Source organism: Podarcis raffonei, chromosome 7, assembly GCF_027172205.1.
Source record: "Podarcis raffonei isolate rPodRaf1 chromosome 7, rPodRaf1.pri, whole genome shotgun sequence".
NCBI lineage: Eukaryota > Metazoa > Chordata > Lepidosauria > Squamata > Lacertidae > Podarcis > Podarcis raffonei.
In genome coordinates, this window is record NC_070608.1 from 64,824,285 (window position 1) to 64,837,293 (window position 13,009).

The 13,009-nt window shown below is 44.6% G+C and overlaps 2 protein-coding genes and 1 long non-coding RNA gene across 6 annotated transcripts in view; 2 read left to right on the forward strand and 1 right to left on the reverse strand.

The window, feature by feature from the left end:
- Positions 1-10,516, reverse strand: part of FARS2 (phenylalanyl-tRNA synthetase 2, mitochondrial) — a 193,569-nt gene extending 183,053 nt beyond the window's left edge. For 3 of the 4 annotated variants that reach the window (XM_053396995.1, XM_053396993.1, XM_053396991.1), the window contains exons 1-2: positions 10,410-10,501; positions 6,074-6,126 (exon numbers count right to left, since the gene is read on the reverse strand). The gene's annotated coding sequence lies outside the window, so the exon portion shown is untranslated. Of the gene's footprint in view, positions 1-6,073; positions 6,127-10,409 lie in introns of all 4 variants that reach the window. The other variant, XM_053396992.1, reaches the window with a different exon arrangement.
- Positions 1-13,009, forward strand: part of LOC128417819 (uncharacterized) — a 313,698-nt gene that overhangs the window by 192,534 nt on the left and 108,155 nt on the right. The window lies entirely within an intron of this gene.
- Positions 10,598-13,009, forward strand: part of LYRM4 (LYR motif containing 4) — a 58,138-nt gene continuing 55,726 nt past the window's right edge. The window contains exon 1 of the mRNA XM_053397008.1: positions 10,598-10,753. Within this exon, the coding sequence (XP_053252983.1) occupies positions 10,668-10,753 (86 nt within the window). The 5' untranslated portion in view covers positions 10,598-10,667. The remainder of the gene's footprint in view (positions 10,754-13,009) is intronic.

Here is a 13,009-nt window from a genome sequence, read left to right on the forward strand (position 1 = left end):
CAAGACCTATTTCCCCAGAGAGAATGTATTTGTGCAACCAGTTGCAAATCAGGAAGGCCTAGTCCCTTTGGTGCTGTTTTAAAAACACTTCCCAGTCTTTACGTATTCCCAGTAATACGTGGTTGAAACATACAGACTCTGGAATGGTCACTACAGTCCTCTAGATGCAATAGACTACAACATCCATCAGTCCCAGACACCATGGCCAATGGCCAATGATGATGGGAGTTGTAGTCCAGCCAGTGTTAGAAACTGGGATGGGTTGTGGGTGCCAAAACAGAATGTCTGGTCACCACGGGGGGGGGGGTGCGTCAGCAACACTTTTTATTTATTATTTTGATAAGCATGAACTAATACGCAATTCACATATGTGACACATTGTTAATACCACATTTTTAGGAGAAATTGTTAACACATGTTTAATTTGGTGTTTACAATAAAAATATTGGTACTACAGTTCAGTTTTCAAAACACCCAACTCCTTCTTGTTAAACTCCTTAACATATTGTCTATCCTTAACATATACAGTGGTATCTCTGGTTACGTGCTTAATTCGTTCCGGAGGTCCGTTCTTAACCGGAAACTGTTCTTAACCTGAAGCACCACTTTAGCTTCAGGCGGCCTCCTGCTGCCGCCGTGCCGCCGGAGCACGATTTCTGTTCTCATCCTGAAGCAAAGTTCTTAACCCAAGGTACTATTTCTGGGTTAGTGAAGTCTGTAACCTAAAGCGTATGTAACCCGAGGTACCACTGTACTTCAAGGCTTCAAATCACATACATTTTGGTAATCCTTGAGTGTCAAACAGGAGCAAAAAATGGCACCCAGACTTTTTGAGGTGCTCACAAATGGAGAATTCTTTAGGCGCAAAATGTGCCCGGCGCCCTGCTAATTTCGAACCCTGATCCCAGCAGCAATATCTGGACAGGAACCACAATGGCTATTAAAGAGAAATCTCTAACCTATACTCTCCCCTCCAGAGTATTTCTCTCTCTGTGTTATCATACTATATTCTACTTTGCCTTCAGAAAGCGCCAAGGGGCTCCCAAGCGTCTTCCATCCAGGCAATGAAAAAGCCCACGTCTCCTCGGATTTACAACTGTTATACAATCAGACACTTACTTGCTGCCTTGCAGGACATCTTCAGGAGAAGAAAAGACAAAGGAGTAAACCCTACACAAATCCAGAGCGGAGACCCTAAGACGGTTGGATGGCTCCTTGTACACCTCCTTCCGGGAACCCCTGCCCCCAAGCTGGTGCCAAACGTATTGCTCTCCTTTCCTTTGGACCACATCAACCAAGCCAAGGGGAGGCCTTGTTGTCTGGGCAGCCCAGGAGCTCCACACACACTGCCCAGGCTTTCACTTGGTGCAGCTAACACAGCAAAAACAATGCGGGAGGCAGCAGTTATGAGTTACCAGTCTCTACAGCCACAGCAGGTGCTGTGATTCTCCAGTAGTTTGACTTCACCCCCCAAGGTGCACTCCGTTGTCTCTCCTGAGAGACGGATGCCAACAACAACAATCAGACACTCTCCGAACACTGCTAACCTGCATGTATCTACTCCGCAGTAAGCCTCATTGAGTTCAATATTCTTCTTATATTCTTAGGTACAAATCTGCAGAGCAGAAGTTCTCTCATTTCTACAAATGTCCAAAGCTAATTCTGAACCAAGGAACATTTAAGCCTTTCCAAGAAGAGCTTTAAACTAAAGTGCCCTGGTAACAATGTGGCATGCAATAAAATAGCTTTATATTTAGGGTCCTTCAGCCCAACCTATACTGAAGAAGCTACTTCTGAAAATCCACCCAACAGAGCCACTTTTATCTAGGAAAACAGCATTATCACTTGCACATACCATAAAATCAAGGTGAGTGAGCATAAGAGTGCCTTTCAAGAACAAAATTAGAAGTGATCCTTCAGAAAGTAGAAAACTGAAGCCTCGTGACAAGGCCATGGGGCAGAATAACCACAGATCTGTGAGAAATTCAGACCGAACTAAGGCCTTGTTTGTGTTCAGTTCTAGTACATTCAACTTGCTTCCAATGCAGTCATGTCAAACCACCACCTACAGAGAAATTAATGAGGGGGAAACTGAAATACTTCTTTTTGTTATTATGAAGGGATGATTTATTGACTAACAGAGATTGCTCGTTTCAGTCATTTTTTATTTTGCAGAGAACTCATCTGATTTTGACACCTCAATGTTAGATATAACATTCCAGATTAATATGTCTTCTAAAATTTTATATCCAATTCACACACATACACGTTTCCACTTCTTTTATTCCTTCAAGCTATTCAACCCTTGGTTAGGTTTTGTTTTAAAACACAGCCCGACACATTTTTTTCATAGAAACCCATTTTGCGTTATCAAATGTAGCTACTTAGTCAACACATTATTGATGCAAAGAACGAAAATACAAAACAAGAAGGCTGGAAGTTGCAACTGACAAATTAGCACTTCACAACCCCAACTGCCCACCTCCTGTGCTGATGGTGACTGGGTCCACACTCCTCACAAGAAGCTTACAAGAAGCTACCAGAACCCTGGTAGTCTTGTGCCCATGGAATTCCCTCCCCAATGAGGTGTGTTTCACACCTTTTAGGAAACATCTTTTTCAAAAAGCTTTCGGGGGAGGAATGGGGTGAAGAATTGTTTGTTGATCTCCTATAGTCGGATTTGTAAATGTGTAATATCATGCTGTACTTTCCTATTGTGTCATAATAATAATAATAATAATAATAATAATAATAATAATAATAATAATAATTTTTATTTATACCCCGCCCTCCGCAGCCAAGGCCAGGCTCAGGGCGGCTAACAAGCAATAATAAAAACAAGTTGAATGAATACAACTTTAAAACAAGATTAAAATACAACATTAAAATATTGAAACATTAAAATGCAGCCTCATCACAGGAGAAAGGAAAAAGAAAGAGGGGGAGGGAATCAAATTAGTTCCAAGCCAAAGGCCAGGTGGAACAACTCTGTCTTACCGGCGGAAAGAAATCAGATCCTGCAGGGCCCTGGTCTCATGAGACAGAGTGTTCCACCAAGCCAGAGCCAGTGTTGAAAAGGCCCTGGCTCTATTTATGGACCTTAAGGTCCTCCGTGGGGCATATCGGGAGAGGCGGTCCCGTAGGTACAAGGGTCCTAAGCCATGAAGGGCTATGTAGTTGTGGCATTTGTTTTTATTTTTATTGTAGTATAAAGTAGACTGATAAATACCAGCCTACATTATTTTTACAAAGAACTCTGGACCAGTCCTGAGGAACATTGTCTAACATAGCTAGCAAAGTATGATGCCCATTAGGAAAAAATTACAAGCAACAAGAGGTGGGCTTTGTTTCAGCACCTCCCAGCTTAATAGAAAAAGTGTACAGTGGTACCTTGGTTTTTGAACAGAATGTGTTCTGGAAAATCTGTTCAATTCTCAGAACTGTTCAAAAACCAAAGCGCGGCTTCCGATTGGCTGCAGGAGCATCCTACAGCCAATCCAAAGCCGTGGAAGCCGCGCCAGATGTTCGGCTTCCGTAAATTGTTCGAAAACCAGAACACTCACTTCCGGGTTTCGATCACTCAGGAGCTGATTTGTTTGGGAGCCAAGGCATTTGGCTTCCAAGGTACAACTGTACTTTGTTAAGATTGCTTCATACAGACTAGTTCCTGGCCCTACTGTTCTCTCCTAGCCTCTCTAACACTCTCCCTGATCCTTTCTTCCATACTTCCTGTTCCCCCTTCAAAATCCTCCCTTGCTACTGCTGGGTTTACTTTTGATCTTCATACATATTTCTACAAGCTGACACTTTCTGTTCTGTTTTTAAAAGCTGAAAAAAGGCATGACTAAATGGAGATAAATGACAATGCCATGAAAGTTGGTGATTATTCAAGCACACATGAAAACTATCACTGCAAGTAACTGAATATCAGAGAAACACATGCTATCACTCCCTCTCCCCAAAAGCACAGTGCTATGCCATAAAACTGAAAGGACATATAGCAAAAAATAATTTAAGCAATGTATGACAATATTACAAATATGCCCTAGAGAATGCAACAGCTGCTCCATCCACACAGTTCCATGATCTCTGCAGGTACTATGTTCAAATTCATTAGTCTGCTACTACAGCTTTAGACTATTATTAAGTATGCCAGATGGCAATGTTTTTATATCCTCTTCAAATTGCTCATTTATCCTGAATTCACATAGAAGGCAAGGAAAAGACCGAACCGGGTCCCTGTCCTGCTAACTCTTCCCTTGGAGTCACCAGAAGTCCAGAGGCTCAAGGACCTAAAAGCTCTTTCCCATTCTCCATAACTGCACTGAATAACTTGAAGTATGCATGGTCACAATGAGTCCTCAGTAGAAAGTGACCCATGCATTACAACAGGCAGCTACAACAGTTCAGAACCACAACTCTTACCAACATACGTGTACATGGTTTAAAGCCCCTAAAGCTGGTCTAGTAGCCCACCAGCCACTGGTGAAATACAATTCCCATCAACCCCAGCAAGCATGATCATAGAATTATAGAATTTGAAGGGACCCCAAGGGTCATCTAGTCCAACCCCCTGCAATGCAGGAATCTCAGCTAAAGCATCCATGACAGATGGCCACCCAACCTCTGTTTAAAAACCTCCTTCTTTTAGGAGTTCTAGGTGCTGAAACCCCAATGGAGCAGAAAAGACTACAGTCATACCTCGGGATAAATATTCAGGATAAGTAATTTCGGGTTGCGCTTCATGGCGACCCGGAAGTAACAGAGCGCGTTACTTCCGGGTTTTACCGCTCGCGCATGCACAGACGGTCAAAATGACGTCACACACATGCGCGGAAGCGACGAAACACGACCCACGCACGCACAGACGCGCAGTCGCATCTTACGTTCTGTTCAGGATGCGAACAGGGCTCCGGAACGGATCCCATTCGCATCCCGAGGTACCAATGTATTTATTTATGCGACCACAGCTGCTCGGATGTTAATGACCCAGAAATGGAAAGAAGACAAAGTCCCTACCAGAGAAGAATGGCAGATTAAGTTGATGGATTATGCCAAAATGGCAAAAATGACCAGAAGAATCAGAAATCAGGAAGACCAAAATTTTAATAAGGTAAGGAATGGGGGAAATTTATAATTTATCTTAAAAACCATTGTAAACAGGTAAAATCATTAGTAGGATTGGAATGACACTTGTAGTTTAATGTCAAATTTTGGATATAATGGAGATGTAAAAGATTTGGATTATTATAAAAGATGCAGGAGGAAATGGTTAACAAAAAGACCCATAAAGGGGAGGAGGGAAGTTCAGGAGAGTCTTTGGAATTTTGTTTTTATGTTGATTGTTGATAATTCACTGTAAAATTTAAACTGAAAAGCTAAATAATTAAAAAACAACAACACCCCTCTAAGGAAGGAGAGTCCACAACCTCTCGAGGGAGCCTGTTCCACTGTCGAACAGCTCTGACTGTCAGAAAGTTCTTCCCAATGTTTAGTCGGAATCTCCTTTCTTGTAACTTGGATCAATTGGTTCAGGTCCTAGCCTCCGGAGCAGTAGAAAACAAGACAGTGACAACCACCAACTTGGATGGATTTAAAAGAGGATTAGACAAATTCATGGGTGCAGCAATAAAACTGCTAGCACTTTTGCAAAGCTAAACAGGGTCTGCTTTGGTTTCAAATTGAATGGGGGACTGAATGCTGAGATTCCTGCATTGCAGCGGGTTGGACTGGATGACCCTCGAGGTCCCTTCCAAACTCTACAATTATACGCTTCTATGGCAAGGCTATCGGTGGCTTCTAACCATGATGGATATGTTGGTTGGAGGTATTATGCCTCTGAATGCCAGTTGCTGGAAATCACACATGGGGAGAATGCTATTGCTCTCACGTCCTGCTTTTGGACTTACAATGAACATCTGGTTAGCCTATGTGGAAACAGGATGCTGGACTAGATGGGCCTTTTGGCCTGATTCAGCAGAGCTCTTCTTAAGGTGCCAAATAAGATTTTCCCAAGCCACCACTGTCACCACCCAAAAAAGCATATTAATAGAAGCATGGTTTCTAGGCTTACCTATAAGAGTCCCCAGCAGTTTATCAGTCTGTAATAAGCAGCTGAAACAATAGCTGTAAAAAAGGGAAAGGGCAGACAGAGAAACAACAACAGGAAAACACATTATAATGAGGACACTCATAGTTCACAGAACCTATCACAAACTGCTTTTTTAAATGCCTTCAGTTTGAAAAGAGGTTTGCTGTGAAGGAAGGGCTGGCGACTGCTCTAAGAAACCAAACAGAGAGCTTCACACTGGGTGTGCAGAGCAAGCTGCAGAGACCAATTTTTTGGGCCCAGGCCATTACTGTATTTCCAAACCTAAATTATTTGCTGCAACACTAGTAGCGGTTCTGGCCTGAACTTTTCATTTTATTCCTGGTCTCCCAATTGGCAAAAACTAAGGCGTTTCCATGCGCTGCTCTGGTTTCGCCAGAAGTGGCTTAGTCATGCTGGCCACATGACCTGTCTGCGGACAAACGCCGGCTCCCTCGGCAAGTAAATCGAGATGAGCGCCGCAACCCCAGAGTCGTCCGCGACAGGACTTAATGGTCAGGGGTCCCTTTATCTTTACCTTTAAGATGAATTACAGTGGTACCTCGGGTTAAGTACTTAATTTGTTCCAGAGGTCCGTTCTTAACCTGAAACTGTTCTTAACCTGAGGCACCACTTTAGCTATTGGGGCCTCCTGCTGCTGCCGCGCCACCGGAGCACGATTTCTGTTCTCTTCCTGAAGAGAGGTACTATTTCTGGGTTAGTGGAGTCTGTAACCTGATGCATATGTAACCTGAAGCATATGTAACCCGCGGTACCACAGTATTTGGTTATTTCTGGAAAAGACACTTCGGCCTCCAACTTCAACATAGGATATTTGCAATTAATCAACTTGCAATTAATGTTTGAACAAATGAGATACAAAAAAGTGCATAAAGAAACAAGGAAGAGAGAGAAACTTTTCTTCTTCTTTTTTTCTTTTCTTTATTAAGTGTGTATTTTCTGTTTTCTGTTTTGATTTATGTGATTGTTTGATTTTTATGTTTTGTAAAATCCTAATAAACATTTATTTAAAAAAAAAAGAGAGAGAGAGAGAGAGAGACTCTTTGAAATAAAGAAATAAGAGCAGTACTGCAACAATAACAGCATTAAATAAAAGCGTCCTTCCATAAATCCCAATGTGAGCTGAATATCCATGCAGTAAACAATAAATTGAAAACAAACTGCATAAATGTTATCAGACTGTTTTCCTTTTCATCTTGCATGACTTGCATTCATTAATTTTTCCATAGCTGCTAATACCCAAAGTTGCCGAGTCCAAATTTCCATCAAATCAGTCTTTAGAGATCTCAAATATCTTGCTATAGTAAGCTCAGCTGATGTCTCCAAATAATAATCAGAACTTTTTGAGATAGGTTTTGAGTTTCCAGATCAAAGACAGAGTGATTTTTGGATTGGGGGGTTACAGATTGACCTGTAATTGCTCCTACCTTGAGAAAGGCTTTGCCCCTAAATTGCTGCACTAATGGGCAATTCTATCACAATTTCACTAAGAGTGGGTTATTTGACTTGGCTATTTTACTAAACAATAAAGGATGCATATAAAACCGATTTAGAACTTTCAGGGCAGTTTCCCAAATTCTGGCCAAGGTTGGTCTAAAACAGTGTTTCCCAAACTTGAGTCTCCAGCTGTTTTTGGACATAATCTCATCATCCCTGAACACTGGTCCTGCTAGCTAGGGATGATGGGAGTTGTAGTCCAAATACAGCTGGACACTCATGTTTGGGAAACACTGATCTAAAATGTGTTTTACACCAATCCCCCCCCCCCGTAAATATCTTCTATTGATTCTCCTGTCTTGTTCTCAGCAGATTTTTAATTCCTCCAAAGAAACCATCACAGCTTGCACTTGGATATTATAGTTTGCAGAGATAAGCCCTTTCCCCTTAGGGTTCTCTTTATGAATTAAATGTTGAATGCAATTAATTTCATGTTCTTAAACTAGTAATTTTTGTATATAAAAAAGTTTTGCATACGCTTCTATTATTTCCAACATTTGCTTTGCTTACTTTTTCCAATAAAAGAAAAGGAAATAGAAAAGGTGAGTGTTACTTCCTTGCCCATAGCAGCGGGGGACTTAATTTACAAATGGAACACACTCAACAGGAAGCGAAACATGTTCTTATTCCAAGGCAAACTTCACAAACCAAAATACCTACTTCCGGATTTGCAGCGTTCTTAATTGCAGTTGTTCATAAACTAAGCTGTTCTTAAACCAAGGTACCACTGTACTTGCAATTTTTTTCTGTTGCAAACTGTCCTGGTGTAAAATTAACTGAAGGGTTTCCAACCGGTCTCTGCAACCAGTTGCACTATGGTGTGGTCCTAACACCCCAGTCTAGGGACAAGAGCAAACACCAATGGGCCAGGGGCAGGGGTTTGCTGGAGAAAGTGAGGCGGCATTTCCAAGTCAGGACCAGCAGAGTTTGTGAACGGTGCAGGGCTACAGCGTGGCAGCGCTGGAAAAAAGTACGTGTGCGATTTCAGAGAAAATCTTCAGGCATTAAGAAAGCCAGCAGCTACAGTAGCAGCTACTACTGCAGCCCGTGTTTTGTTAGCCCCCAAAATGGAAAACGAGCGAGGTCCCAACCAAAGAAGAGTGGCAACTTAAGTTGACGGAATACCGAATGCACAACTCGCAGACTTACCATACAGAATAAAAAACATACGTTTCGAGAAGATTGGAAAACGGTTATTAAATATATGGGGAATAATTGTGTGCGGCTGAAAACGATGGCAGCATTAAGATAAATTCCACAGTACAGTGGTACCTCGGGTTAAGTACCGTATTTTTCGCCCCATAGGGCGCACCGGCCCATAGGGCACACCAAGGTTTTTTGGGGGGGGGGGGGAATAAAGGGGAAAAAATTATTTTTCCCCCCCCATGCGTGGGGCTGGGGCGGGGGAAGCCTGAGCTTCCCCCAACCCCAGCCCCCAGAACAGGCTGCTATCCGCAAGCCTAGGGAGCCCGCGGGAAGTCGTGCCAGTCTCTCCAGGCTTGCGGATATCTGCCCGAAGGCTTCGGGATGCAAGCATCTCTCTTCGGGATGCAGGCAACTCCGCAAACCAGGTCGGGGAACAGCGGGATGGCGGCGCTCCGCCTCCCCGCTGTCCCCTGAGCTTGCTTGCGGGGCTGGGGGTGGGGAAAGCCCGAGCTTCCCCTGACCCCAGCCCCCAGAACGGGTCCGGGAGCGATGGCGAGGTTGCGCAACCTCGCCATCGCTCCCGGAGCTTGCTTGCGGGGCTGGGGGCGGGGGAAGCCCGAGCTTCCCCCGACCCCAGCCCCCAGAACAGGCTATTGCCCGCAAGCCTTGCGGACATCTGCGCGAAGCACGGGGGCGCGCTCCAGAGTGCGCCCCATGCTTCGGACTGCAGGCTGCTGCCCACAAGCCTTGGAAGCCCGGCGGGCACTCCCGGCGGGCTCCCACGGCTTGCGGATAGCTTCCTGAAGCCTGGAGAGCGAGAGGGGTTGGTGCGCACCGGCGCCTCTTGCTCTCCAGGCTTCAGCGAAATCCTGCATTCGCCCCATAGGACGCACACACATTTCCCCTTCATTTTTGGAGGGGGAAAAGTGCGTCCTATAGGGCGAAAAATACAGTATTTAATTCGTTCCGGAGGTCCGTTCTTAACCTGAAACTGTTCTTAACCTGAAGCACCACTTTAGCTAATGGGGCCTCCTGTTGCTGCCGCGCTGCCAGAGCACTATTTCTGTTCTCATCCTGAAGCAAAGTTCTTAACCTGAAGCACTATTTCTGGGTTAGCGGACTCTGTAACCTGAAGCATATGTAGCCTGAAGCGTATGTAACCCGAGGTACCACTGTATGAATAAGTTTTGATGAATGCAATAATGGACTACTGAATGGTATATAGTTTTTTTGGTGAGATATGCAGGGATTTATGATATATGCAAAAGTAACCATGGAAAGAGAAGGAGGGAAGTCATTGATATCTTAAGAATGTAAAAATGAGTCTCTTAATAATAATAATAATAATAATAATAATAATACCTTTACGTATTGTCATTGTACAACATTGTACAAATTGTAAAAGAGAAAACTTAATAAAAATTACATGCAAAAAAGAAAGCCAGCAGCTAAGCAACTGGTTTTGTTTTCGAGTTGCTTTGGACTCGGGACGGTATTTGCTGGGCAGAGTCAGGTCTGCGGGTTTTAAACAGGAGACGGGGGGACGACGACGACGACCCAGGCGAGGGCAGCATTATTCCCTCCCCAGGCTGCGCCCGAGTCCCCGCCGCGAGAGACGGCCCCGCGCCTCCTTCCGCCGCCCGCCTCTCGGACTCACCTTCCTCTCCTCGGCAGCCTCTCCGGGCGGTCTCAGAAGCTGCCCGGGCAGCGCCTGACGCGTCCGCGGCCTTTTCCCGAGCCGAGCCTTCGGCCCCGAGAGCGCGGCTCTTTCGTTCGGAGAGCCCGGCTGGCTCCACTTCCCGCGCGAACCCCGCTGCGGAGCTCGGCGCCGGCTTCCCCGCCGCTTCCGGAGTCAGGCCCCGGCGGAGGCCGCCTCAGAAGCAGGGGCCTTCGGCAGGCCCGGCGTGTTTTCAACATGGCAGCGTCCAGGCGGGCTCAGGTGCTGCGGCTCTACCGGGCTTTGCTGAGGGAGAGCCAGAGCTTCAGCGCCTACGGATACAGGTACGGGAAAGGCTTCCTCCGCCTTCGGCTTGAAGGCCCCTCGCGGCCCTTTTCCCTCGAGCGCGGTGGGGTTTCCCCTTCTCTGAAAATAAAAAGTGCGTAGCCTTTTCTGCAGCCTTTATTCTCCAACCCAATGGGGGCTTCAAGCTGACATGTCCCTATTGACCTGGGAGGAAGCCCCACTGAACTCGAGGCTGGAAACGAACTGGGTTGGGGTCCTGATGGCGTCTAAACTTGATTGGGAGGGTGGCTGGGGGCTATTTGGTTTTTTTGTGCTGTATTTTGTTGCGCAAGTTTTTAGAGATTCCCCTCCCTCCCCCCCCCCAAAAGAGGGGAGGAACCCTTATCTTTCACAAGCAGCTAAAATATATTAATTCCTTTTTGGTATATTGGGGTTCTTAACGGGAACTTTAAAAACAACCACACGCCATTGTATACCAAAGTTAGCATTTCGGAAAGAAACCTTACTACACTGCTTCCTGCCTGCCGTGTGTACCTATGTTTCTGTGTTATATGGGACTTCCTAGTAAATCTGTTGCTATTCTTATTGTTTGTTGCATTTATATGCTGTGTATCTTTAATCAAGAGCTGAAAGATATTAATTCCTGTTTGGTGTATTGGGATTCTTACAGGAACTTAAAAGAAATAGCAACACACCTTTGTATGTATACAAAAGTTAGCATTTCAGAAAGAAAACCTACTGTTCTTTCCTGCAGTGATCCTGTATTAATTGGGACTTCCTAGTAAATCTGTTGTTGTTATTTATTACATGCCACATTTTATCCAAAGGAGCTCAAGGTGGTGCACATGGTTCTCCTCCCCATTTTATCCTCACAACAACCCTGTGAAGTAGGTTAGGCCGAGAGATGGTGACTGGCCCAAGGCCGCCCAGTGGGCTTCATGGCTGAGCTGGGATTTGAACCCTTGTCTCCCAACACTCTAACCATTATGCCATACTGAAGTGCAGCCTTAGGGAGCAATTCTAAAGCAAGATCCCCTGGGCTGAGCAGGTTAGAATCCAACAGGTCTCCAGCTGAGCCAGGAAACTCCAGAACACATCCTCCACCCAGCTACGGATACCAGCAGATCTTTTTAGTTTAAGCCTGAAAAGGGTAATGAATGACATGGCAGGGACCAGAAAGGGTGGACGCTAAAGGCCTATTCACTAGGTCAGGTGACCTGGCAACTCCGCTTACACCAGCCCAAAGAGTGATATAACTCGAAACAGTATTTTAAATGCTTGTTTTATCTCTGTCAGGCTTAGGTCAGTGCAGCCAGCAGCAGCCCTGCTACTGAGTGGGTTTACACCAGTTCCTTGAGTATAGGATTGCTTGTTGGGCTGCATGACCCCAGCCCTTGAAAGGCAGGATAAAAAAATCAATGAGTGAGAGCTCCTCAGGCATGGAAAATCACATAATTAGTTTCCTGGTAATCCATGTCTGACCTTCATATGTATTGGAAAGGAACAGTTTCAACTTTAAGGTGTGGCATTTACCCCCACTCTCAGAACAGCTTGACCCCGGTTGCAATGGATTTTTCTATCACATTGTTGGTACAGTCCAATCCAAACAGGCAGAATGCCCCTCAGTGCTAGTTGCTGCGAATTGCATAGGTAGTTTGCTTTTGAGCTCAAAGGCATCTGGTTGGCCACTGTGAGAGTCATTGGCCTGATAGAACAGGCTCTTTTTATGCTCTTATCTTATGTATATACAGGTCTATGAGAAATTGTCAAGGAAAGATGCGTACCGTTACAACCTTTGGGTCAGAGCTGTTCATACATTGCAAGAGAGCATTGATTCTTTAAAGATATGTTTGAATTTTCAAAAACAACATGCAAACAAGACAAACCACAAAGAAACAAAAAACAATGGCTTTATGGAGCACATTGTTTCAGTTGGAATAAAATAAACAGAGGGTTCAGTGCACTTTTGCAGACATCGTAATAAGAGATTCCTCAAAGGGAGATTTTTAGAATAAGAGCTGCATATTGATATGGTATCCTCAGCACATACTGCAGAAACATATGTCAATGGGAGCCTCTGCAGTGTGCAAGTAACTATTTATAAAACATATTTATAGTACCCATACATCAAAATGGTCTTGTTTGGTAACCCATTTTTGAACCCTCATATGATGGGTTAAATGTAACATCACTCAGAATTGTGGAGGGCCCCAAGGGTCATTCAGTTCAGCCTCATGCAATGTTGGACAATCACAACTAAAGTAGGAGGATATGCCATTTTTATTCACTAGTCC